Source organism: Peromyscus californicus, unplaced genomic scaffold (genome assembly GCF_007827085.1).
Source record: "Peromyscus californicus insignis strain IS unplaced genomic scaffold, ASM782708v3 Scaffold_3__1_contigs__length_106647218, whole genome shotgun sequence".
Classification (NCBI taxonomy): domain Eukaryota; kingdom Metazoa; phylum Chordata; class Mammalia; order Rodentia; family Cricetidae; genus Peromyscus; species Peromyscus californicus.
The window spans coordinates 14,471,975-14,499,662 of NW_026294551.1; the positions used below are offsets into that span (position 1 = coordinate 14,471,975).

At 44.8% G+C, this 27,688-nt stretch overlaps 1 protein-coding gene across 2 annotated transcripts in view; it reads left to right on the forward strand.

The window, feature by feature from the left end:
- Prkca (protein kinase C alpha) overlaps nt 1-27,688 on the forward strand; it is a 410,921-nt gene that overhangs the window by 186,662 nt on the left and 196,571 nt on the right. The window contains exon 1 of one of the 2 annotated variants that reach the window (XM_052759459.1): nt 17,086-17,204. The exons of the other annotated variant lie outside the window; for it this stretch is intronic. Coding sequence (XP_052615419.1) covers nt 17,178-17,204 — 27 coding nt within the window. The 5' untranslated portion in view covers nt 17,086-17,177. Of the gene's footprint in view, nt 1-17,085; nt 17,205-27,688 lie in introns of those variants that run through there. 2 annotated transcript variants of the gene reach the window in all.

Here is a 27,688-nt window from a genome sequence, read left to right on the forward strand (position 1 = left end):
ACTGTTCTTCTATCTTAAATCAACCCATATCTATTAGTCTATAAGTTGCCACATGGCTCATGGCTTACCAGTACCTTACATCTCGCTTTTCATGGCGGCGGCTGGCAGCGTCTCTCTGCTTCAACCTTCCACTTCCCAGAATTCTCTTCTCTCCTTGTCCCACCTATACTTCCTACCTGGCTACTGGCCAATCAGTGTTTTATTTATTAACCAATCAGAGCAACACATTTAACATACAGAACATCCCACAGCAGGTCACACTGCTGTTTTGGCTTCAAGAAAACAGAAGTAGGTTCATTCAGTCAATATAGGTTTCCAGAATATAGGGAAGTGACCCCCAAACTCAGCTGCACAGTTGAATCTTGTGGGTCACTTTCCGGAATGAGTTCCACTGGATATTTCCCCACTTATGTCAATATCCAGCCCAGAAAGACCAGGATGAAAAGTTAAGAGAAATGTAGGCCTCTATCTCAGCACCAAACACACTTTCTAGTTCTGTGACCTTGGTCACTCAACCTCTTTAAACCAGCTTCCTCATCTGAGGGCAGAGAACATAGAGTTTAAGGCTGAATTTAATGAAATAACACCCATGAAAAGCTTGTTGTTCATATCACAGTAATCACTCAGAAAAATATTGACTAATTGCTATGCTTAACCAAAAATTTGCACGTCAGATGCCAGCTCAGTGCCGTGGAAGTGTGCAAAAGATCAAAAGAGTCATGCACCCTGCCCTGTCAATTGTATGGCTGAAACGGCTGGGAGAAGCCAGTGCACATGACTAGCCAGTGAGCTCTGGGACAGAGACCTCACAGTGCAAGAAGGTGCCAGAAGGATGTAGACTGTGTTCAGGAGGGCTCCACATGGTGCTGGAGGAAATGGAAGAGGGGAGAGGCTTGAGAGACATTTCAGAGCAGGCATCAGAGGGGACTCATTACGAACAGAAGTACTTTCTGATGATGTCAACACATCTAATAGTAGACTCTGACTAATTGCTATTTATAGCTGCTTGTATTCAAAAGCTTGTTTGTGCCGTAAGTGAGGCCGAAAAAGAATTGTCAGCTGAAGGGGGTGGAAAGCACTCCAAGCTTAGTCTGCTCTCAAATTCTTGAGCCATCTCCATACCTAACTAGCTGGGTGACCTTAACCCAGCCGCCCTGACTCTTTTCCTTCACAGTCCACAGGGTGCAGGATGGCAGTTGTGCTGAGGAAGCAGATAACTGCTCGGGGTTTCTGTGTCTAACATTCAACATCCATGCTTGACGAAATGCTCTACACTTCTCAAAAGTGCTGGTTATATGTGCATAGGCTTCAATCCCTTCTACTATGTAAAGAGGCCGTTGTTTCGTGGAAGACTGCTTTTCAGGTCCAATGCATGCCATTGGGGTTTCTATAAAGAATGTTTGGGGTTCTGCTTGGCTGTATAGACAATATACTTCATTGTGCTTCTAGATGTGTCTTCCTTTATCAATATCACTTACCTCCTCCCGCTCCAGAGTCTTCTGCCAAGAGATCATATCATGATGACTATGCCACCCCTTTGCACAGAAATAATAAAATATGTGATCCTTAGGTGTGTATAATGTATTGCAAAGTAGCCACAGTTCTCTTGTAACATGTGTTTGCTCCTCCGTCAGGAGGTGGGATCTATTTCCCTTCTCTCATAGTCTAGCAACTATCACTTCCTTGGACCAGTAGACTGCAACCCAGGTAGAATTGTGGGGGTTCTCAAGTGAAGCTTTCGGAGACACCACAGTTCCTTATCTTACCCATTCTCTTGGAGCTTCTTGGAGGCTGCTTTGCCTGTCCTCCGTGGGTGCCGAACTGGTAGACATTTTATGACAGGGTACTCTTGAGGAGTAAGGGATAAGAGATATTAGATAAAAGGATAGAGGGGAGAGAAACAGAAACACAGGATAGCCTCGGGAGGGCCTGGATCCTTATCCACCTGCCCCTTCCGTCGCTACTAAAGGGCTTTTTATAGGAATGCCAAGGGATGGAGCAAAAGACCTCCTCCTAGCTCAGCCAAGTGTAGACCCTTCCAAACACCTTGTAACCACACACATGGTCAAGCCATCCTCTAATGCAGCCCTGGGTGAATGGGTGAAGCAAGCTCAGATCTCACTATTAAACCTTGGTGAGCCTCCACAGCCCTCCCCAAGATGAGAGGCCTATGGAACAGAAAGGGGTTTCTGCAGAGGCTCCCAGGACAAGCCAGCACTGTCCTGCCAGACCTGTTAAACCCCACCCACCTCCACAGCAGCCACATAAACCCCAAGAAGCTCCCAGGTGCCTGCAGCTGCATGAATTTTTCTGGCTTTAAATGTCAATCAGTGCCAGTGCAAATGGGTTCTATTATTACTAATTGAAAGTGGCAAATATTTATGTGTTTCTCACTATAGATATTGATATATTTGCCATCTGTTACAAGTGCTATTGGTTTTGGAAGGTTGGCATAGGAAAATGCCTTTTGCATTTTAAATCACCCCCCTAGAGGCAAGTGTTTAGAATAGAATCAACTAAAACTTGCTCTCTAGCTATCTTGTGCATTTCACAGGGAGAACAGTTATGCTGTATGATGTTGTTACTCAGTGGCAGAAGATTCTAGAACCTGTGGTCTTGCTTCAAATGGGTGCACATCATCAGAGTGTTCTTGGAAAGCCATGAACCTAGGATAACCTGTCCAGTGTTTGGTTTCATTCTGGAGACTGAGACTTTAATTTTTATTACATTTATTAGTAGCACCATCATCATCATCATCATCATCATCATCAGTAGGACTAGTTGGGGATGGGCACTCACATGCCACAGCATATCAGTTCTCTTCTTCCACTAGTCAGTCCTGGAGATTGGACTCAAGTCATCAGACTTGGCAGCAAGTGCCTCAACCCATTGAGCTGTCTCACAGGCTCTGAGACTTTTTGCTCCAGTAGAAGTGTTGATAAATGTCATGACTCAGCCACATTAGAAGCTATGGATACCTGTCCTCATGACTTAATACAAACACATGTCGTGACTTCGCTCTCCATATGCCTGTCTTCTGTTCCCTCCACCTCCTGATTGAGCCTAAGTTCTCCTGCATGCCAGGCAAGCATCTAGCTATATTTCTAGCCTTCCTTCTTTGTTTTCAAAAGTCTGTTTCGTGTGTGTGTGTGTGTGTGTGTGTGTGTGTGTGTGTGTGTGTTTAAACTCCGAAGAAAGGACATGAATAATCCCTGCTCACATAGAATGCGTAAGAACGTTATAAACAATATTTTATTTAATGTCCTTGCTAATGACACTTCATGTAAACAAAACAACAACAACAAAGTCACCATGGCTGCTTATTGTCTTAATGATGATATATCATATGGTATAGGGAATGATCTAAAAATGATACATTGTGATGGAAAAAATTTGAGAAATTGCATGTGCTAATAACTATTTGGCCATACAGAGACTCACTGTGTGTAGTGGAAAAAAAACAACTACACATTACCAAGATGAAATGTTGATAAAGTTTCCCCCACTGCCCCCTCCTCCCGGAGCTGAGGACCGAACCCAGGGCCTTGCGCTTGCTAGGCAAGCACTCTACCACTGAGCTAAATCCCCAACCCCTGATAAAGCTTTTTTGTTGTCTTTTTTTCTTTGAGACCTGATCTCATATAGTGCAGGCTGACCTAAGACTCACTCTGTAGTGGAGGTTGGCTGGGAACTCCTGATCCTCCTGCTTCTGTAGTGCTGGGGTTATAGGCATGTACCACCCTGGGTGAAATTAATTAATTCCTTTTTATACAGTGTTGAGAATTAAACCTAGAACCTTGTACAAGCTAGACAAACACTACCACTGAGCTACAGTCCTGCCCTAAGAGAACACTTATTAGTGGTTGAAATTAGTAAAACAGGTTTCAAAGTAAATATATAGTTGAAGTGTGTGTGTGTGTGTGTGTGTGTGTGTGTTTCCCAGAGAGATGGTTTCTGTGAAGATGATTGGATGGCTCTGAAATAAAGCCAACAGGTGGTTTGCTTCATGATAAATTTGTACCAATTTGCTGTGGTCACCTAATGAACCACCACATAATTCTGTGGCTTTTAACCAACCATCTCTTGTTCCTATAATCTACAAGTCCTATGAGAGCTGGTTGGTTTTCAGCTAAGCTCAGCTGGGCTCCTCAATGTGAAGGTGTACACTACCCTACTCCTTGGGCTTCCCATCCTCCTAGGCTGGGAAGTCTTGTGTCCTGGACTGTCACAAGCCCAAGACAACAGGAAGAAGTACCACTTCCTTCTGAGCTTGTAATGGGGATGCTGCCACCTCTTGTCACGTTGGCCCAAGTCAGTCACAAGATAGAGCCTAAAGTCCAGAGACAACGAAATGCGTGCTGTTTTTACAGGTGCAAATTCCAAAGAGGGAATGAACAAAACGAGTGGAAGACGTGAAGCTAGTCGTCAAGTCTGAGCGGTAGGAGAAAAGACAAGAGTTGTTAAAGACGAACAAAAAGATAAATTATGCCGGAGACAAGCAGAAGTAATTTAAGAGACACTATTATCTGCATATCATTGTACCAGGGGTTGCAAACTCTTGTTCACTGGGCCCCATCCTTCGAAGGCCTAGCTTTGTGAATTATGTTTTGTTAAATCACCTGCCATTCCCATCCATTCTCACACTGCCTGTGTTGTGTGTAGCTGTCAATACAGCATGCATCTGAGAACCCCAGACAGAGGTTGCATGGCCACGAAACTGTAAGTATTCACCACGTGTCTCTCTGCAGATAGGGTTTGGTGTTCCCTGTCTTACATGATGCACGTGAACAGTTGAAGAGAAGTGAATTCAGCTGTAACGCTGCCTCTCGTGCTGCTCCAGTCCCTTTTAGGGCTTTTCTGCTATGCTTTGCGTTCTGACTCTGTGTGTTTTTATAAAACAGTTGAAATAAAAAGATAATACATGCCTGATGCCTGGCTTTTGTTACAGGCAGCCAACACAAATCACACCTGCGAGCTATAATCCTTCAAAGTTCACAAGTCTTGGCAAATTGCAGAATGCAGAGCACAGAGGAGGGAGCTAGTTGCTAATTTTGCTTTTGCTATTAATGTTTTATGGCTGTGAGGGTCATTCATGATGTTAGACAATGGGGCCATTGTTTCTGTTCTGCTGAAAGACAGTCTGATTGTGTTTTATAGGACACGCCGCAGACCCACTCTCCCTGCTTCCAATGAGAAATGCTTCAGTCCTTTGTCTGCCCAAACCGCCTTCCGTCAGCTTTAGGGTTGAGCAGGGGGTGATTGTCCAGGGCTAATGGGTTAGTATATATATTCAGGCTGCTTCCTATTTTCCTTTCTTGCTCTATGTATGTATGTATGTATGTATGTATGTATGTATGTATGAATGATGTGTATATATATGCATGTATGTATTTTGCTGATGCTCTTTTTTAGCCCAGGGACTCACATCTATTATACAAGTGTTCTGCTACTGAACTACATCTCCAGCCCCCTCTCTTGATTGAATGAAACCGCTTTCATGTAAGGTATTACAGAAGAAGTTTTAAAAGACAAAAATCAGCTGTTGTGTTTTGCCACAACATTGACAAACACAACCAAACGTTGTATTAAATGGGAGACCTGTATGGGATTTAAAAACAATAACTTCATTTACTCTGTGGAAATGTTTTAGTACAGTATTCCATTAAAAATATAACTTAAGTTGCTACAGGTACACTGTTGCAAACACGTAATAGCAGTGTTTGTACATGGGTGTGGAATGGCAGCCCCTTAGGACATCCACGACCTAGCTTCTAGAACTTGTGGGGATTATCCACGTGGCAGAAAGTGTTTTGCAAATGTGATAAAGTTAAGAGCCTTGGGAGGTAAAGATGGTTTTGAATTTTCTGGGTGGGCCTAGTGTTATCTCACTCAAGAGTGAGGCAGGAGGGCTGAAATCAGAGAATCAGAGCATGGTACAAAAGAGAAGGGCTCTGAGTTATGGTTTGAACATGAAGCAGGTGGTGCTTCTACTAGCCAAGAATAAGATGGCCTGTCAATGATAAGAAAAGCAGGAAATGCCGGGCGGTGGTGGCGCACGCCTTTAATCCCAGCACTCGGGAGGCAGAGCCAGGCGGATCTCTGTGAGTTCGAGGCCAGCCTGGGCTACCAAGTGAGTCCCAGGAAAGGCGCAAAGCTACACAGAGAAACCCTGTCTCGAAAAACCAAAAAAAAAAAAAAAAAGAAAAAAAAAGAAAAGCAGGAAACACCAAAAAAATAACTAACTTGAAAAATGAGTCTCTCCAGAGCCCTGTGACCATGCAGAGCGTCACTCCTGGAGTAAAGGGGAACAAAGGCACTCCTGGGCACTCGTCCGTTCTCTGTCTCCTGCAGTCTGGGCCATGGCAGTTAGAGGCCTCAGGATCCTTGTCCACCAGGCTGTGCGTGTATGGGCAGAATCACCATGGCTCAGTGAGCTCTCTCTGGTCACATGGTGGGGAGCTGGGGCAGACAGTTCTTCCATTCCTCTTCACAGGTAAAATGGGTGGGAAATTTCCATTTTCTTTTTCTTCGTCCCAAGCCTAGGTTTTGTTATTGTTGTTATTTGTGCTGCTTTTTGCAACAAGATGAAGCTCATGGTGCAAAGCCTTTATGGCAGGGCTTAAAGCGGCTGCTCTTTGCCGAAGTCCTCATGCTGGGTCCCTAAGTACTGCAGTTCTTGGCTTAGCTGGCTAAATCACTGTCAGAAATCCTCTTCGTAAGCCACAGAATACGGCACTGATTATACTGCCCCAGTGTGCAGGCTAATCAAATGCACTTGATGGTACAGCTGACTCACTCCAGATCTGTCCCCAGCTCCTCTTCCATCTTTATCTGCCCTTGCCGATCTGCAGCATGCAGGGAGGTGACCCGAGTCAGGGAGGACCAAGTAATGAATCTCACCATCTTGGCTTTGGATGGTCGATATAATACACCTATGACAGTTCTTGGAAAGCCAGTGGTTTGGTTTGGCTTCAGTCCCAAGTTCAGCTTCCTTTGATTGCCTGCCACGTAATGTATCCTGGCTGGAGTCCTTACTGTCGTGGGGTTCATCAAGGAAAGATTTCAAGTCATCAGAATGGAGATGGATGTCAGCTGTGTTTCCCATTGTAGTGAAAAATTGCCCAGCAAAAGCAACTTGAGTGTACTTTGGCTCACAGTTCAAGGGTGTAGTCCGTCATGGTTGGGAAGACCTGACAGCAGACTGTCCCATGGCGTCCACAGTCAGGAAGCACAAGGAGATGAATTCTGGTGCTCAACTCACTCTATTTTTTAAGCAGTCCAGAGTCCCAACCCATGGGATAGTGCCACCCACATTAGGGTAGGTCCTCTTACCCCAGTTAACCAATCTAGAAACTCTCTCACATTCATGCTCAGATGTTTGTTTCCTAGGTGATTTTAGATGCTATCAAGTTGCTAGCCAATACTATCATAAGATATAATCCAAGTGTATGTGCTTTTTTCAATCATGGCTATCCACTGATTCAAGCAATGAAAAGAGAAATTAAACACATGAATAAAATGGCTGAGAATATTCCATATCTGAAATGCTTAGGACCATATATAGGTGCCTCACATTTGGCAGTATTTTCTTATACTTCATTATCTGGTCATTCCTAATGGCCCTCTGAAATGTGAAAGGTTTGCAGATTAGGGGTGATCAATCTGTATTTTAATAACGTCGAGAGATCCTGAAATGACAAGTCTTACAAACACTTGCCGATGTGGATGGTAGAATAAGTTCACCTTTCACTGTACCAGCAGTTTCCGGAGCTCCCTCCAAACAGGAGAACTGAAAATACTTGGATGGCAGGGACATGTCACCCAGCATCTGCTTCCTTTCAGCTGTAGAGATGGCTGGGTATAAAAAGCAGAACAGGGACTCTGCAATTTGCTGCCTCTTTCACAGCTCTCAGTTTGACTCTCGGGTTCCATGGGGTGAAAATTGACATTTTCATAGCGTTCTTTTTCTGTTGCCTGCTCCTAAAACATGGAAGGAGGTCTGGGCTCCAGAACCTTGTGCATTTGCTGTTAGGAAGGTCAACTGCATGTTTTTCAAGCATGGGAATGGGACTCCCCGATGCACTTGATGACATTCTCAGCTCAAGCCAGGCCAGACAAACCAGGGACTTCCTTATTGCATTTCTGTTACGATTTCTATGCCACCGTGGACTTTGAAATACTGATATTCCATCCCAGCCTTTCAAAAATGATAATATTGGGGCAAATGGTAGAGGGCAAGAAAACCCTTTGTGAGCCACGATTCCTTAGCTATGGAAGAAACGGTCACCTCCCAACCCCCAGGCCCTCCTCGAGTCCCGAAGGCAGTTCCTTAATTGATACAGACTTTTGCAGACAATTAGGGTCTTTTCAGGAACATTCTTGGCTTCACTGATATTTTTCTAACTCTCATGCAAAACACATGTGAGCCAGTGGTCACAAGAAAGCCTACAGTGCAGGAGACTCACATGCTGAAGATGCCAGGCAGAGAGCCTGTGTGCTGTATGTGCAGCAGGAGACTGGGAGGGAGACGCAGTGAACTGTGATCGCTTTAGGCCATGATGACATCTCTTTAAGGTTCTCTTCAGGACGACAGTAGGTCTCAGCCCTCACTGAACCTTAGGCTCACCTGAGGAGTGTTTTAAACAAGCCTCGGGCCTGGGTGAGCTTCAGCTCAACTGAATCCACATGTTAGATTGAGAGCAAGTGATCCATGTTGGTCAGAGTTCCTCAGTGACCATGGTGGATGGTCCCCATGGGAGCTCGGCCATCTTCACTTACCTATGTAGACCCAAAGCCTCTTCTCATGACTGCTATCAACAAACAGGAAGAAATGCTTGCCTTTGGGTCCTGGGCTAGCTCACTAGTTTATGGTGTTTCGGGTGTAGAGTCCTGACCCAGGAATTTGGGTAGCTTTACAGTGATCTCCTGTCTTTGCTGGCTTCTTCTGTCTATCTACGGAAAGAGCAGCAGAGCAAAGCCTGAACTTCTCCCTGTTCATGCTTTTCCACACCCATGCCGTCATCAACTGGCCTCAGCCTTTGGCATGCTCCATAGAGCTGATGGATGCCAGACAACACGGGTATCTGTAAGTCCTTGGAGCAAGCAGGGTTCAGAATAGCAGACTTCTCCCCTAAAAGTGTCTTCATATTCCTTATCCCAGACCTCACAGACTGGAGCTCATGCTTCCAGTGTGGAGTTTGCTTTCCCTGGAGATGATCTGTGACTAGCTCTAGGGCCAAGTGCTCAGCAACAGAGCATGCAGCCAGCACCCAAAGCCTTCTGTGGACTTCCTCAGAAATGCAGGGACTCCTGGCAAGTCCTTAGCTCCTTCTTACTGGAGCACCATATTCCACTTCTGAGCACATCAGGGTGAGTTTCCAAGGGGTGGAAACTGCACTTGGCTTTGCCTCTGGGGCCGTTTTCCTCCCAAAGTGACTCACATCTAGTAAAAGCCTCTGGTCCCTTGGGTCTCTCTACCAACTTTGCTTAGGAGGGATTAATGGAGCCACTGGGGCTTTTAAAAGCTACACAATAACTCATTATCTTTTGGGTAGTTGCTTTATATCAGGCTGTTACTATTGGGTTTTGCCTAATACCATTGACTCATATTTTTCTAAGTTTTTGCTTATCTTTATTTTGGGAGGGGTTGTTTGTTTGTTTGTTTGTTTGTTCATATGTTTTTGGATGATAGACTCATTAAGCCCAGGCTGGTCTTGAACTTGTTATGTAGTCAATGATGACTTTGAACTTGTGGTCTTCCTGACTCTACCTCCTGAGTGATGAGATTACAGGTGTGCACCACCATGCAGTGCAGGGGATTGAACCCAGGGCTTCCTGCACACTAGACAGATACTCTGTGAGCAAAGCTATGAGCCCAGCCCTTGTCATCTTTTCAGTTTGGCTGCAGATTTTATTGTCTGTCTCAGTTAGAGTTCCTTTTGCAGTAAGGAAACACCATGACCAAAGCAGCTTGAGGAGGAAAGGGTTTACTCAGCTTGCACTTCCACAGCACTGTTCATCATCAAAGACAGTCAGGACAGGAGCTCAAACAAGGCAGGAACCTGGAGGCAGGAACTGACGCAGAAGCCATGGATGGGTGCTGCTTACTGGCTTGCTCTTCATGGCTTGCTCAGCCTTTCTCGTGGAACAGGATCTGTTTCTGTTCCTGAGGATGACACCTGAGGCTGTCCTCTGGTCTCCACATGTGTGCCTGCACTTACCAGATCTCTCTCTCCCTCTCCCTCTCTCTCTCTCTCTCTCTCTCTCTCTCTCTCTCTCTCTCTCTCTCTCACACACACACACACACACACACACACACACACACACACACACACCAGTCAGAGGCACATTCTGAAAAATATCATAGTGGGCTGATGAGATAGCTCAGTAGATAGAGGCGTTTGCATGCAGACCTGACAATCTGCAGTCAACCACTAGATCCCTTGAGATGTCAGGAAAGAACCAACTCCCAAAGAGTTTCCTTTGCCCTCCATGTTCTTGCTATGGCATGTGTACACACACTATCTAATATATATATATCATAGGATCAATTGAGATCGTCTTTGCCACTCCTCTTAATTGGGATGACTCTTCCTGGCTTTCCTATGAGAAGAGGCATTGCCTCTATGTCCAGTTTCCTACCAGACAAGATAGGCCCTCTTTTCTCCTTAGGGTAGCTGCATGTGACTTGGATCCCTTGTAGTTCAATATCCTTCCCCAGGGCTCAACATTAACCTCCTCTGGACCCAATGGTTGCTTCATGATAATTATCAAGGCTGTGTGTCTTGAAACAAATCACATCCAAGACATGTTAATTACTTGGCTTATAATTAATTCTTCATGTGGCCCAGGGAGCAAGGGCTGTCTTCAGAACGGGTCTCCTGCTTCCTTTCTTGATTTACAGGCCAGAGCTGACCACCAGTTTTCCCATCTAAGGCTTTGTTTCCTCAGTGTTAGTCACAAGCATCCATAAAAGACCCAGAGGCCATTGCAGCAGCCCAGCAGCCCCTCTTCCTCTTGTTGACTTAGAGGGGTGGAGGGGGGTGAGTGGCAGGCTGCTTTCTGCCCCTGTAGAGGACTTAGGTCCGAGGTAGAGGCTGCGGGAAAGAACAGTGGGGAGATGCCATCTTCTGGAGCTTAACCAATTGTGCGCAGACTGTTGTGTGATGATCACTGGGCTGTGAGGGGCAGGAGCTGCCCTTGCTTCCCTAAGCCATGTCCACCTTCTGAGCACAGCTTTGGGGAGCAGGCCTCCAGCATTCAGCCTGTTGGGCTATTGTTGAGAGGAAATGTGAAGGTCACGACCTTTCTTAGACGCCTGCCCCATTTGTAAGTGGTAAGGAGTGAGCGAACTGACTGGAGTTGCTTGCTATCTGAGGGCAGGCTGACCAGGGTTTTGTGTTGGAGACCAAATCTCATGTGTGCCTCTTCCCCTTAAATGGAGACTGCAGTAGATCTGTCCTTAAGAGGAACATCAGGGTCCCTGGCACCGTAGGAAGATTCCACTGTCGGCTCTCTGTCTTTGGCATATCCAAGGATGTAGGCCTCTCAGCCCTAGGATGTCTCACTTCCTCTTGGGTTTTGAATTTTGTATTTTAAAAGTCGCAGTCAAACTTTCTGAACTGTGTCTAATGCATTTGGATAACACACGTCTAAAGAGAGAAGTAGACAAGAGCCCTTGAAGGCCACACCTTCCCATCCCTTATGGACATTGATACATTGAAGAATTGCTTAAGATGGGCATGGGCCTAGTGTCCTGTAGTGTTCATTTTGATCCCCAAAGAAACCTGATCTGGACATACTTTAACTTTGGTGAAAGTAGCCCATCATTTATTCACACCAACAGCCTGTATAATAAAGATAGCATGGACTCAATGGCTGATGAACACCCAGTACAATTCCTGGACATCATGTGAATTAGTGTCTCCAATTGTCCCCACATTCTCTGAGGTTGCTCTACCATCTGCATCTGCTTTCCTACATAAGGGACTAATGAGCATGGGTTTGCTAAGGGACAAACAGGATCACTTGCAGTGTGATTTGGGATTTCCCCTTTACCAGAAGTTCTGAGCCACCTATCCCTACTTCATTTTGCATTTCTTATATTTTGCCAGATGGAGAAAGTTCACTAAGGATGAGGCCCCTGCTTAAAAAATCCTTGAGTATATATAGCCCATCTGTTGATCTGTGTCCATCAGATCAGGGCTCTTAATTCAGGCCAGCACATGGGAGGGAGAGAAATACATTGGTGTCTTGAATGGTTGTGAAATACACTGGCAGAGCAGCGTCTTTTTTTTTTTTTACGCCTTTTTTCATGTGTAATGCATGTGTGCCTGCATGAGTTTATTTTTTGTGCGCCACATGTATATAGCTGCCCATGGAGACCAGAAGAGGGAATTGAAGTTACAGGTGGTTGTGAGCTGCCTGGTACAGGATTGGGAAGAGAACCCAGGTCCTCTGCAAGATTAGCCTGTGCTTTTAACCCTGAGCCATCTTTCAGCCCCTGGCACATCTCCTTGAGCCCTACCCCACCTTGGACTCAGATGCACACAGCCATCCCTGCTGTCCCCGTCGGATCTGCATGCTCAGCTGCTTTGAGGCTAGCTCTCTCATCAGAGCAGACAGCAGATACCATGGCTCTTGAGGGGAATTTTCCAAACACCGGAGCTGCAGAGACCTTTTCTTCGTAGCTGTTACCTCCTCGCTTCCATGTGCTCCAGTCCTTTTCTCTCAATTTTGGTGGGATCAATAACAAGAAAAAGAGGGTCACTGAAATGATGAGACCATGAAGGTTTTGGTTGTTGTTGTTTTAGAGCATTCCAGTCCTTTTAGAGAAGAAAGTGCACAGCTGTGGAGTTGCTCACCTGAGCCATACCTCTAGTTTCCCCCACTCACTTTGTTACAATAAATGCCTGTATTTGAACTAATGGTGAAAAGTTGTGTCAAAACAATGTCTTGCCTGTTGTAACCACATTGTAACCAGCATTTCTTTCCCTTCCCTTCTTACTAACCTTACCCTGGTTATTAATTGCTTGCCTGGACTTGGTGTGGCTGTTGGCTTCTGCCCTCTAAAATCTGCATACTCACGGTTTCTGTTTGTGAACTTGGGTTTTGAATACTGGCCTTTCTTTCTGTGGAATGGTCCCAGTTCTCCCACCCTGGCATTGCTTGCAGTCTTCTCAGCCTCTGGCCAGTCACGGCCCTGGCTGGCAATGCTAAAACGGTGCCAGTGTGAAGAAGCCCTCCTGAAGGATATGTCAGAGACACAAACTATTTGTCTAGGACTCTGCCTGCCTGAGTTCAGACATACCATCCAGATGAGTCCTCTGCTGGACAAGCAGGCCTCATTCAGCAAGGAACCACAGAGCAACATACAAGATCAGAAAGCAGAATTCACAAGGAAAGGCTTTATGAGGTTATTGCACATATTAAATTATGCACTGAGAGAAAAGAAGAATACAAATTAAAATATCTGAAACATGATTAGCCCACTGTAAACATAGTTAACTTCAGAGTCAGAAGACCTGGTTTTGAAGCCTGGCTTCTCCACTTCCTGATTCCATCTCAGGCCTCTTGCATCTTCCCTTGGGGCTGTGGAATGGGGTTGCTGCTGCTGTTGATGGCACCGTCGCCACCAGTGACAGCAGTAGCAGCTATAAATGGTTGTGGTTATTGCTATTATTATCATTGTTATTAGTAGCCGGGGCTAACAAGACAGGCTCCATCTGCTCTTCCCCCATGGGAATCACAGTTTCCTGCAGAGGATCCTGTGGGGGATTCCTGTGGATGCCTGGGATAGATTCAGGGAGAGAATGTGACTGCCCAACCCCTGTTAGATCTTCCAACTCCTGTGTACATTAGACTGCTCTCCCCTTAAGCCAGGTTCTGGGCTGAGTGCTGGATGCATGGAGGTAAAGAACCCAGCCTCAACCTCCAAAACCCTGCAGTGTGCTAAATGACCCTTAACTCTCTCCTTGCACTTCACCCCAGGTAATTACCAGACTTTCTGTGCTGCCAATTTCAAGAATTCAGTCTCAGCAAGGCCCCTCTGCTGCTGAAATGTTTATGAAGGAATTTAATATGCAGCCAGGTATGGAGGACTTTGGCTTGCTCAAGATCAGAGATGGCAAAAAGCTATAGTATTCTCAAATGGTCCTCTATGTCCCTCTCCCTGTGTGTATGTGTTCATGTTATGCACATATGTGTACAGTATATATAGGAATGTTCACATGCATGTTGGGGCAAGAAATTGATATTGGGTTTTTTCCTCAATTGTTCTCCATCTTACTTTCTGAGACAATTTCTCACTGAACTTAGAATTCCAGCTAGACTGGCTGTCCAGGGATCCACTTGTCTCTACTCTCTCCAGCTCTGGGGTGCCTAGCTTTTAAAATGTGTGTGTATTAGGGGGTTGTACATATGAGCACATGTGTGTGCAGGTGTTTGTGCCTGCACATATACACGGAGACCAGGCAAGGGTTTCAGGTATCCTCCTCCATCGCACTCACTATTCCTCTGAAGCAAGGTCAGATTTTCTTGGCTATGCTGTAGGACAGCAAGCTGCAGCCATCCTCCAGTCTCTGCTCCACTCAGAGCTGGGATTATACGGATACGTGGAGTGCCTGGCCTGTTGTGTGGGTGCCGGCATCCAAACTCCAGTCTTCAAGATGGTGCAGAAAGTACTCTTTACCTCTGAGTTCTCCAGCCCTGTACCCAATCCTTTTATGTGTGTTCTGGGGATCGAACTTGGGTCGTTGTGTTTGTACAGCAAGCACTTTACCAACGGAACCACTCCCTGCTCCCTCTTTCTCAACCATGGCAGGCTTTTGCTGCAGCCTCTAGTGAAAATTACTGAGTGCCATAACTATTATGATCTTGCAGGTGAGAATCATTGAGGAGGAAAACAGTTTGAAACAAACTCTAAGCTCATGGGTCTGTTGCTGCCAGGGTGGGCCTTAGCAGCTAGGGTTAAGAGACAGAATTGTTAAGCACCAACCCACCCCCTCATTTTATGAGGTCTGGAGCTGAGAGTAAATAATAACATATGTGAGGGACCACTTAAAAATTAACATCCCTGGAAAGGCTTGGTGCAGACAGCTTTTCTCTATGATGATCCCATTTGCTCATCCTGTGAAATGTCATGAATCATATAACCCCATTCTGATGAAACTGGGGGGAGGGGGGACATGGGGGAGAGCTTGAACCCTCTTTTCTCATTGCTGCCACAGGATGGTGTAGACATTTCCCTGAACCCAGTTGAGGTGTTCCCCTCTTCCCTACTTCTGGAGCTCATAGTTTGTACTAAAGTTGAGCCCTGCGTGCCTCCTCTGCATCTTCTTGGTGCAACCAAACAGTGTAAGTCCAGAGCTAGCCCTTGCTGGAAATGTATGACCATGTATAATCTACACCCATAACCAGGGTAAAGAACGTGGTTTGGAATCTCATTGCTCACACTCACAGTTATGAATCTTTCAAAGTTGCTTAATCTATCTGAGCCTTAGTTTTATATTCTTCAAAAGGAGAGACTTGCTATTCCCTAGGTGGGCTCCTGGGTAGATAATGAGTACTGTAAGGCATCTGATGAGCTCACCAGCAGATAGTCAGAGGTGGCCATGTTCATCTTTGCATGTTCATGTACTGGCAGCAGGCCTGTCTTAGACCAGTTATGAACACGTGAGACTTCCAAGTGACTTTCCTAGGTGGAATCCGTGCCAGAGCAAAAAAATAAAAAATAAAAAAGTAACTCCCTTTAGCCAGGAAGCATTCCAGTAAGCAAATTGTCTGACAGTGTGACATGCCTGATGGACTTGAGGGCATTCCCAGGGAGGCCCAGCATGCCCTTCTGCAGAAACCATGCTCTCTCCAGAGCCTGCATCAAGGCTCTCATCCCCACACAGTCACAGAAGCAGTTAAACTCCTTGTATCATCCAAGCTGTCGTGAAAAGAACAGCCCACCCACTTGTGACCTCTTCAGCGTGCATCTCCTTACAAGCCAATGGACTAAAATTGTGTTTACAAGGCTGGGTGCCATCACCCATCGTCGTGTTTTTGCACTGCACCTCCAAACTTCCACTGTTGTTTGGGGGTTCGTTTTAGATCCCTTCTGCCCTCATTTCCTGTTTGCTTGGGTTGTGAAAACTTCTTCGCCTTCGTGAAAGCAACTGCCCAGCTGGTGTGCATGTGTCTGTAAATACATGCTTCAGGTGGGACTAGCTTTCTGTTCTGACTAAGGGATCAAATGATACAACAAGGAAGCAGATGTCTTACAGCCAGTCCCCCTTTAAGACTGCTTATTCCGTGACTTCATTGAAGAGTGCTGTCTTCACAAGAACCAAATGAAGATTTTTACATCAGGGAACCACACTGTGGAGTGTTCTTTCAGCCCTGGATGCAGCAGTTCAGACCTGGCTCTAGGTGGCACCAATTAGGGAAGAGTGAAATGCAGAAAACAGTTTTTGAAAAGGTCACCGCACTTAGAAATAGAAACACACCGTCTTTCCTGTAATAGGGGAGGGAAGGTGCTGAGGAACAGTTCAGAAAATCACATAATCAATTTAAACAGGTAAGCCTCCTAGTTCTCTGAGAAATCTGACTTGCCCCTCTCCTTCAGTTCAGGGCCTCGCTGAGCTAGTTTGTTGCCAGGAAGACAAAGTTCTTCCCTCCTGGGAACTCCAGGCCAGCAAACTTTTGGAAGTATCTGCAGCAGCTTGAATGCTGCTATTTAAGACCTGATGAAGAGGCAGCTTGGAGAAAAACCGCAAAAATAAATACTCTGATTCATCATTGTTGTTCAGGCTTTCCAGCCATCAGAGCCAGCCCAGGGCTCCAAAGACAAAGGGTAGCATTCACCAGGAGCTGTTGAGCCCAGTCAGGAGTCCTGGCGGTGGTGAGGGGGTGGACAGGAAGGCAGCTTTCTGCAAAACCTGGTTCGGGCTGGGTGCAGGAAGGACAGGACAAGACAGCCATGCTGCTAGGTTTTTTGCTCAGTGGAGGAGGAATGAATCAGCCAAAGATGGAGGTCCTCCCAGAACAGTGGACTATGTTTTAATAGCCCTGGGCAGTGGACTGGATGGCTGGCAACAGTTGAGTGGGGCTTCCTCCGTTGTGTAGCTGTGGATGCCAAAGTGCTCTGCTGTTCTGCGGCAGTCTAGTACAAAGCGAGCGGAACTGAGAAGCAGATGTCTGGAATTTGCAGACAGTTGACGGTATGGAATGGAAATGGGGCTATGGAGTCTTAGACCTTATGTGGATCCCTCAGCTGCTTCTGTCCATTCTTTGGCTCCTTTATTCCTCTGTATCTCTCTCTACTGGAGAGATCACAAACCTCCCTTGGAGTGGAGATTGATTGTGTTCCACATGACAGGTGTGTGGTCAAAGGCCATTCATTAATGCCCTTATGGTTTGACCTCTAGACCTGACACTTTGGAGGTGTAGTACATTTCTCTGTCCCTCTTTTTCAGCCACCACCACTGTGTTGAATAACCACCTGGACAAAGTGTATGCAGGTGTCTTATTTGTTCCCGCTGGAATCCAGTGGTCATTGCAGGACTGGTCACAGGACATGGCAGGAGTTGAGCAGAGCCTCTGCAATGACTGTCATCCTCGCAGTGGCCCAAGTAGAAAGTCTGATGAGGAAAGAGGCAGAGAGGGGCTTCTACAGCTAGATGCTAATCTGTGCGTGCCGTTTTCCCACAGCTGAGATAAGCAGAGTCAGTTGCGGACTGCAGTCAGGGCGTTTGTAGAGCGCACCCCTTCAGCTCCCTGCTCTCGGCCCATCCCTGCCCGCCTTAGACAGAATTTCTGCTGCACCAATAGCTTCAGGGGTGTGGCCCCTCTGTTAATATTGCTTCCTCCAAGGCTTGGATTGATTTTTGAAATGAAGAGTGGTTGGCTGGGATCCAAAGCTAGTTCTCCCTTCTAGATCTGGATGTGGAAGAAAAAAATACTTCCCACCTTCCAAACCAAGGCAGACCCAGAGGCAGCAGACGAGACGGCAGTGACAGCTCAGGGAAGAGACTGCTAGGCAACACAGAGCTGTGTTCCCAGGCCACTTCTCACTGCACTGGAGAACCTGTGTGGCTGCCACCAGGAAAGACACTGAGGCACTTCTAAGGTGACTGGGTGTGCCAAAACTTAAGTTAAAACACTGCTTCTTGGTGTCATATATACAAAATTGTGTCCTGGAAGTTGAAGAATTCCATGAGCCCTATAAAATATACAGTGACATTGTTTAGAATGTGACACCTCACTAAGATTTCCCATCAACTCTGCTTCTCGATTATCAGTTAAAGGCCAGAGTCCTAAGCTTAGATAAGCCCCTGATATGTCCCTAGGCCCCACAGCAGATTTTCATAGACAGTTTGACCACGTTTGTTCTGTGTGCAACTGATAATAAGCCACCGGCTGGAATTCCACAGCAGGGGTTTGGTGTCAGGCATTCACAGAGGCACTGAGCTCATGTTGCAATTATTATGGTTCTATATAAAGCCACAGGGGGAAAAAGTCATTTCATGCTCTTAAAACTTACTAGCTAACATTTAAAGAGTTTGTATAGAGTAGGCTAAACACAAACATTTTCTCCTAGCCTCAAAATTATTACAGATAGCCGTGAGGAAGTGTTCTGTGTAAGACAATGTTAAAAATGGGATGTTCTTTGCTTTTCTCTGTGCCTAGGATTTCCATAATGTGGTTTGTAGTTCATTTCCTCGGGTTATGTTTAATAGCATCATCCTGCAGAAGCTTCGGATGGGCTTCTGTGGATGTACAGAGGTAGAATATGGCCTAAGGAGGTTCCTAGGCATGGATGGGAGATAGGCAGACGGAACACCATGAGCAGAATCTGGAGGTCACACATGAGGGTACCAAAAGCAGCCACCCTTTGCATGCTGATGCTTCAATCAAAGACAAACTATATATATATATAGCTGCAACCCAGGAGATGATAATGGGACTGAAAAATTCCCAGCTAGGAACGTCAAAGTCAGAACACATCAATCACAGGTGTGGGACAACGCTGTGTAAACAAGTATGTTTCACCAGCCCTATTAAATAAAGTATAGCATGCATCTAAAACTGCATCGTGATAAACAGATATGGGGTTGCTTTCTGTATCCACTATACTTACTACTATTTTATAATGTAAGGCTGCCGTATTTACTTATATAAGCATGTTTGTGTGTATATGCACCTCACATGTTTATGACTTTTGATAGACATGTTTGCTCTTATTATAAATTCAATCTGGCATTGTTTTGCCCATTCTAGATTAGGAGCAATAGGCTTCACCATACAGTCAGGATATGCAGTAGGCTATACTATGTAGGTTTGTGTAAGTATGCTCTGTGGTGTTTGTGCAAGGAGGAAATTGTCTAAGATGCATTTCTCAGAGCTTGCACTGTTACTGTGGAGGTGATAGCAGGGAGGGATTACTTCTGTCCAAAGACGTCCTGGGAAACACAACAGTGATGAAGGATGAAGGCCCAGCTATAAGACACTTGGGCCAAGAGATACTAATGGACCAAGAGGGGCGCACAGAACATTCTGGGTAGAGGTGCCATGCTGGAGAGTGTAATGAATTTAGAAATCAGTAGTTGGGAAGAATTCCACTGAAGAGGCATGGTAGGAGTTGAAGGCTGGAAGGATAAGTGGATTGCAGGGATTTGATCCATGTAGCTTCAAACGTTCATTTCCCTTGAAAAGCTATCATCATGCCATTAAGTAATTAGTGTATGTATTTTGCTTTACTGGGTTGAACTTACATTGATTTTGACAGATCATTTCTACTGTATGTGTGTAATCTTTTGTGGGTAGCAGTTTAAGGTTGATTTAAGTTTTTTTGAGATAGGTCTCATATAGTCAGGCTGGCCTTGCACCCCTTCCATTGCAGAGGGTGAACTTGAACTTCTCATCCTCTTATATCTACCTCCATATGCTGGACTACAGGCATGTGCCACCACAACCAGTACATGCTGGATAAGCGAGGACTCTCATCACCTAAGCTACATTCCCCCTGTCCCTTCAGGGTAGGATCTGATCATCTACAAGGTGTCATCAAATAACTTAGTGTATTTGCAAAATGTTATAGTCAAAAATACCTTGGAATTTCAGTTAATCAATCAATGATTATTTCATCCATAAGCATCTAATGTGGAATTATGCTGCTTATTATACACAACTGCCAAAGTTATATACTTCTATAATTTCTATTCTAGTTTGTAGCCAGAGGGAATGTTAAATTTGATGTCCCTGACTTACAGCCCCACACATTATAAATTTTTCCCAATACATAATCATCTGCTTGTTCCTTTCATATGATGACAGCTGTCTGTGCAGCAAATGGAGCCTAACATATTTATATAAAATATAATTTGGGGAGAGTTTCCTTATAGCATAGTTGAAGATTACTAATTGAATCTTCAGTAGGATGCCAGTGTTTCCTGGCTTCCTGGCATGCTTCAAGCGCCATGTGGCTCTCCTCTTCTCTGCTTTTCATTAAGACTCCACTCCTTTTCTTATTTATATAATGGGAGACTGCAAGATACCAAAGCATATGTTCCTGTGAGAGAAGGCTCCTGAGGTTTCAAGTCCTCCTTTTCTCTGTAAAGGAAGGTCCCATCAGTTTCCACTTAGCTGCTGCTGTTAACATGAGGCAACAAGGCAATCAGTCAGCCTGGGGTAATGCTGGACATTGGGCAAGCACCTCAGCCGTGCTGAAGCCCATGCACCCTCCTCCGGCCTGCAGCACTCTCCGCCCGCAGCAAACAAAACTGTCACCTGAAGCAGCCTGGTTTGTTAGCTTAGAAGTCAGCAGAGAACGGGAGAAACTTCAGCAGACTCACGGATGCTACGGGAACAAGGCTGTTCGGGCCACTTGGTGTAGGAAGAGGAGCCGTATGCCATAGCTCACAAACCCATTGCTGTGGATAGAAATGGCATACGGCCTGAGTCAGGGTCATTATTGTAACCATGGAGGAGAGGTAAAAGTATGATGGTTTAAGTCTGTTTATGAACACAGGGCACTCACAATGCATTTTAAAAGTATTGGTACACACGCTGGCTTTTTAAAAAGAAACTAAAAATAAGCCTCAGTACATAAAAAGGAAATATCCAATTATTCTGAAATTATCTAGAAAACGTTGCTGTTCCCTTACAGCAGGACTTGCCTAAAGCCCTGTTGCAATGCTTTCTGTCTCCTTTATTCAAAGAAATAATTTCTAATGGATTTTTAAAGCAAATCACTGTAACAGCCCACCATGACGACGAGTTACTACTATTTTCTCTGCTTTCAGATGAGGAAATGGTAAATAACTTCTCTGGGGTTACATAATTTCAGACAATCTGGTATTTATCGATGGCCAGACTTTTTTATAGTGCTAGTCTGATGCTGGAAGATTTTTCTCTCTGAGTTTTTTAGAGATGTTACTTCTACTTGTCAGTGCTCTAGGGGTGATATATAATTTATCTACACGCTGTGTGCCTTTAAATTCACAAAAGAACATTTCCATCTTTGTGTTACCTTGTTCTTTTTTAATTCCAACATCTTACTGTGCATATCTTAGCGCAGGCTACCAGTGTTTTTGTCTATTGCTGGGTAACCAGAGCTAAAACACAGGAAAAACTAATGAGGAGAAAAGGGCTGAGCCGTCTAAGCTGCCGACGACTCTGTCAACTTGCTTTCTGTTGTGGGCTATGCTATATTTACTTTCCCCCCACCAAGGAAAGATGTCAATCAATTTTATAAGCACAGGTCCAAAGAGAGGAGGACATTTAAAACCTCTGATCACTATACAATCTGCTCATCGCAGAGTCTGTCCTGCAGAAACCAAATATTCCACAAATGCTGGTAGAAATATGAAGAAACTAATATCTAATATGGTTGGAAAATAATTTGTATTCACCTTACCTCAGGGTGGGGGGAGAATTTGATTTCACAAAATAATAAATTGATTTTGCCCTAGCTTATACCCATTAGCTATTTGGGCTCCCTTTTGGATTAGTGTCACCATGGTATGTCATTCCCTCATCCTCCTAGCACATCTGTGTGCTTAAATTTAAAATGGGCTCCACTGCAGCAACAAGGCATCTGAGCCCTTATTTTTATCTGCTGTGACATCTTTACCAATTTCATTGGAGATCTTATGCCATTCATATGTAATGGAATTGTTACTAATTTATATGCCATTGGATTCATATTTACTGTCCACACCCACTTCTTCTGTTCCTGCCTCCTTTGGGGATCATTAAGTACCTTTAATTACTCCATTTTATCTTCATGATTGGTTTAATAGCTGCATTGCTTTCAGGGGTTACCATAACAAATTACCACAGTATGTCTTAAAACAACAGATACTTACTTACACACAGTTCTGTAGCCAAGAAATCCAAAATGAAGGTGTTGGCAGGTTTAGGCTTCCCCTAAAGGTGCCAGATAAAGATCTTTTTGTGCATTTTCTTAGCCTCTGTTCATTACCAGTAATCCTTGGAGTCCCTTGGTTTATAGCTGCATCACCCCACTTTCTGCCTCTGTCCCAACAACCCTTTCTCCTCTGTGTGGCTGCAGAGCCACCTCTCCTTATGAAAATGGCAGTCTCTGGATTGAGGGGCCACCAACCCCTGTGTAATCTTCTTAGTTGATCTGCAGGGACCTTGTTTCCAAATAAGGTGGCATTCCATTAGACCTGCAATGAGGACTTTAAGTAGCTTTTGAGAGAACCTTCTTCAGCCATACATACATATATCCATCCATACATACATAATATTTATGACCACTCTAAGGTTTATAGTATAATCCTCTAAGCAATCCCAGTTTACTGTCATTAACATTGTGCCACACACATCCTCTATGATGTCAGAATCTCAGCAAGTGTATATTTATTCCCCTCTCAGATTTGGCCAAGCATCAGTTACTACATGTTAAGCTTCTGTAGCATCTCTCACATCCCACCTAAATTTGATCAGTTTGCTGAGACCTCAGAGGCCACTGAAATTTCTTCCTGGGTTCCATGTCATGTATCACACCTCTGTATTTCTTGCTCACATGAGTCTTGATGACTTTCCTGCTCATTTCATCATTATTTCTCTTTTGAAACACAACTGAATGCTGCCGTCCTCACATCCTCCAGTAGAGCACACTCTGTGCCCCACTGTGAATAAGCCCCTGCCCAAGCCCAGCTCCTGTTCCTTGCCTTTGAATCATCCATGTATCATCTCCCTTCCCAGAGAATGCAGGGGCCTTTGAAGAGATCTCTCAATCATATGCAATCATAGCCCCTGCTCATTCAGTATCCGCTAAGTAAAGCTTTCAGTGACTTCAGGGGGGATTGCAGCGGCCCTTACTAGTCACTCATGTATAGGTAGCTGAGTGTTTCCTTAGTGGGTGTTGTGATGAATTCTGCCTAGCCTAAGGAAGTTCTTGTTCCTTTCAGTGTTATCTTTTAAGGTACTTGAACGTTGAGAGTAATTTTGATCATTTCAAATAGTAAACAGATGGATGTGGTTGTATTCCCATGTGCCTAATAAGTGTGGCTTCCACATGCATATTGGAAATAAGGAACCACTAATGCCAAAAGTTTGACTGAGTATTTACTTGGACAATAATTATTTGTGACCAGAGTAATCTGTTTATAGTATTCTATTCTGCTACATTAAAGCACTTCAAACAAGAAAATGAGGATGACACTGTGCAGATCATTTTGACTAGAAATATTAGAAAGTTAAAGATACTTTGTAGCTTATGAGAACTTTGAAGACACCTTGCTACACTCCTCTTAGAATATCTCACAATTCCTAAGTCATTCTTTAAACATGGCTTATTTTTTTTTCTCTGATTAGAGAAACCAAACCAAGTCAAGCTATAATGGTGGGTCCATAGGGCAAGGGGACATTTTGCTAATTCTTATATCCTGTAGTGGAAGAATATTCTAAAGTAAAAACAATAATTCCTTACAGTTCTCACTGGCCATGAAAATAAAATTGAAACAATGTATTGAAATGGAGGGAGGCCTCTGTGAGACCTCCAGGGTCTGTGGTGCAGATAAGGACGTTCCTTCTTGGCACCTGCTTCCCCGGGCAGCAATGGATGACACTCCTGGGAGCCCCATGCAAAGATTGGGGGATCCACCACTAGCAAAGTGTGTGACCAAGGAGTTTCACCAAGTTCCACATTCTCTACCAGACACAAGGTAAGTGCACCATGTAGATATTATCTATAGAAGAGTCCATCAAGAAAGGTGCTACTGTCTGCTGCAAAAGAGCCCCCCTGTAAATGTACCCATGTCCTTATCCCTAGAAGCTGTAAATGAAATGGTGCCTTGTTTGTAAAGGGAGTCTGTAGGCATCATTACAGTACAGATTGTGAAATAAGTAGATTATCATACTTCATCATGTGTGGGTCATACACACCACACAAGTGCCTTGTTCAATGACAGATACAAAAGACCAGGAGGCCAGGGCTGGAAGCCCAGCCCCGAGGGCTGGAATCAGATTGTCCACAGAGTTTCTGATGGGAGCACAGCCCTACCACTGGCATGTGCTTTCAGCACAATGGTGCTGATTTGGGCCATCAGGCCTCCAGAACCATAAGAGAATAAATAAATGCCTGTTGTCAAGCCATCAAGTCTGTGGCAGTGGAGACTCTGATGTGTGCGATTGTTCTTACATTTGCAGAAGTAGGAACTAAGTTTTGGAGACATGGTTTACCTATTCATAGTTGTCAAGTGTAGAATGGGTGGAGCTGGCACTTTTTTTCAATCTTTTACCCCACTCTGGTCAGTCTTCCGTCTAGTAGAACAATGCTAACTTGTTTCTGGGGCTGGTCATAGCTGGGTGGGATTAAGCCAAGGTCTCAGTCTGGCAGGTTGCTCCCATCTGCCTTGGAGTAATGAGAATCACAGAAAGTTCAAGTCCCTCTCAAAAGACTGATGTCTCAGACAGAGGAAAGTGATGTCTTTCCAGGCCACGCGATGGGCTCAGTGATGGGTGTCTGTCCTGGCCGCTCACTTTTCACCTGCATGATAAAGGGAGTTGAAGTCACATTGCCTAAACTGATAGTCAGCATTTCTGTGGGTTCCACTTGGAACTCCTCTGGTGGTGACTGTAACATAGTAATCGCAGTGTTTGGCAGGAATGCAAGCCATTTGCTTGTGTGTGTGTGTGTGTGTGTGTGTGTGTGTGTGTAGACATGAACACACAAGAAAGAAAAGCCGATTTGTCACCCATGTTACTGCTCATATTTACCTCCTTTCATTTGGGGTAGCTGGGTAGGGTGCTTTCTTGCTAGGATAGTACAGATAAAATTTCTTTTTTAACCTAAACAAAACATGGAAGGAATTAGGGAATCCCAACGGACCAGTGTTTTGTGCCGCACCAGCCGCTTCTACCTCCCTCTGAAGCTCCCTGGATTCTGTATCGTCTCTGACTTTTAAGACCTCTGTGTGCTTGCACTTCCCTTTAGCGAACTCAAAAGACTCCTTGAGCCCCTCTGTTCCACATCTTCCTCACTGTCTTGTGGATAAACAGACATGCCTTTCTGACAGGCTCTGAGTGTTGTTTACCATTTCTTTTTAAATAGTCATAGCCAGGATGGGAAAGGAGCTCCCAGGACTAAGACAGCCAGTGGTGTTAGAATTCCATCTGACTCTAATCCAACATTCCCCCACAGGGGCTTTCTTTAAAATGTCCCCGGTTGTAGGTCCTTAGAGACAACTTCTGTACTGACTGTCCAGTCTTGGGATGAATGGACTTTCCATTGCAGTCAGGGGGAGGTCAGAACAACAAAAACAAGAGAGACTTCTTCAGTGTGAGCAGAGGAGTAGCACTGCCTTCACTGAGGCCCCTTGTGGTCCCCACCACAAGTACAGGTGTGGATACACAGAGACGTGACTTAGACACCCACCTACAGGGACCTTGCACTGTTCCCACCAACAGATCCCTCATCACCAAGAAATTGCTTTTCCATCTTCCATTAGCCAATGCTGTTGAGTGCTCATGGACACACACACACACACACACACACACACACACCTCATTTGGGCCTCACCAAGCACAAAAGCAGGGTCCCTTCTTTCCTCACCAAAGCAGTGGATTGTTTTTTCAGATGTCTTATGAAATGCCTCTCTTTGAAGAGGTACCTGATAAGAGTCCTAGTTTCTAGACTTCACCCAAGGTATTTCTTGGCAATGCGATGACTTGTAGGCTTGTCCTTTAAGAATCACTTAATGGGAGCTGGAGAGATGGCTCAGCCATTAAGAGCACTGGCTGCTATGTAGAAGACCTGGGTTGGGTTCATAGCACCCACATGGTGGCTCACAACTGTCTGAAATTCCAGTCCCAAGGGATTCAACACCTCTTTGGCCTCTCTGGGCACCAGGCACACAAATGGTCCATAGACATACATGCAGGCACATCCAAAGACAGACAGACAGACACACACACACACACACACACACACACACACACACACACAAACACACACTTTTAAAAACATAAAAAAGAACTACTTATTTTACTGGAAAACTACACCCAGAGTTGAAAAGTTTTTTGAGTTTTTAAAAATTTATTTCTGGCACATGTGATGTGAGCTACCATGGTTGACAAGCAGTTTCCATAGTGATTGTGCCTGTCTGTAGTTGAAGAGCTCCCCAATCCAGATGCTGTGTGATCAAAAAATGTGTAGAATCCAAAAAGTCATAAAGAATTATGGTTGCCACACCTTGGTGATGAACACTACTATTATTTTTTATTCCTAGCACTAAGTACAGAGCCTTGGGATTTATTTTGCCAAATGAACTTTTGCTGACTGCCGTTTCTTAAGAAAGATGTTCTGTTGCAGAGGCTGGCACCCAGCCAGCTGGGCTCTGAATGATGAAGCATTCAGAGAGCCCCACCCCCACCCCAGTGCCCATCACTGGTTCTGCAGGGCTGCTAGCTTGTAAGAGCACCTTGAGTATCATGTTGCTGTTTTCCATCTTTATGCTGTCCACTTTGGGCACATTTGGTTGTTTCACTGAAAGGCACTTTTAAAAATTCAAGGTTTTACTGTTTGAAAACATCTATTAAAATATGCATTTGCACTCTGAACTTTATGCAAACGAGCTAACCTCCTCCTGGGCTCAGAGAATAATCTCTTCTTCTTTTGTCTTTTTTCTTTTCTGGTCAAGACAGTCCTCTCTATGGGCACTAGGTGGCAAAAATCTATCCAATTCCATTTTAGTTCATAAGATATTAAAACAATTATTAAAAGATTTGGCTCCTGGAGCAAAAGAAAAGGAAGTACTTAATCAAACGGAGAGAGAGTTTGAAAAACACGAGGCTGTTTAGACCTTGGAAGGGCAGGAGGATGTGAGAGGGCAAGTTACTTCGTGCTTTTCAAAGGAAACTCACATAGGACCAGAGTAAGGAAGAGGAAAACCAGTTTGGAGATGGGCTTGATGGCTCAGGCCTGTGATCCCAGCTCAGGGACTCCAGCAGGAAGATGATTATAAATTCAAGGCCTGCCTGGATTACATAGAGAGTTCAAGGCTAGCCTAGACAGTTAGTGAGATACCATCTCAAAATTGAAAATTCAATAAATAAATGAGTAGCTGACAAGAGTCAGGGATGCAGCTTTGTGGCAGAGCACTCACCTAGACTTGAGCTCTAGGCTCAGTTCCTCTGTGTGTGTATAGGGGGGGAGTTAAATTAAAATGTTAAA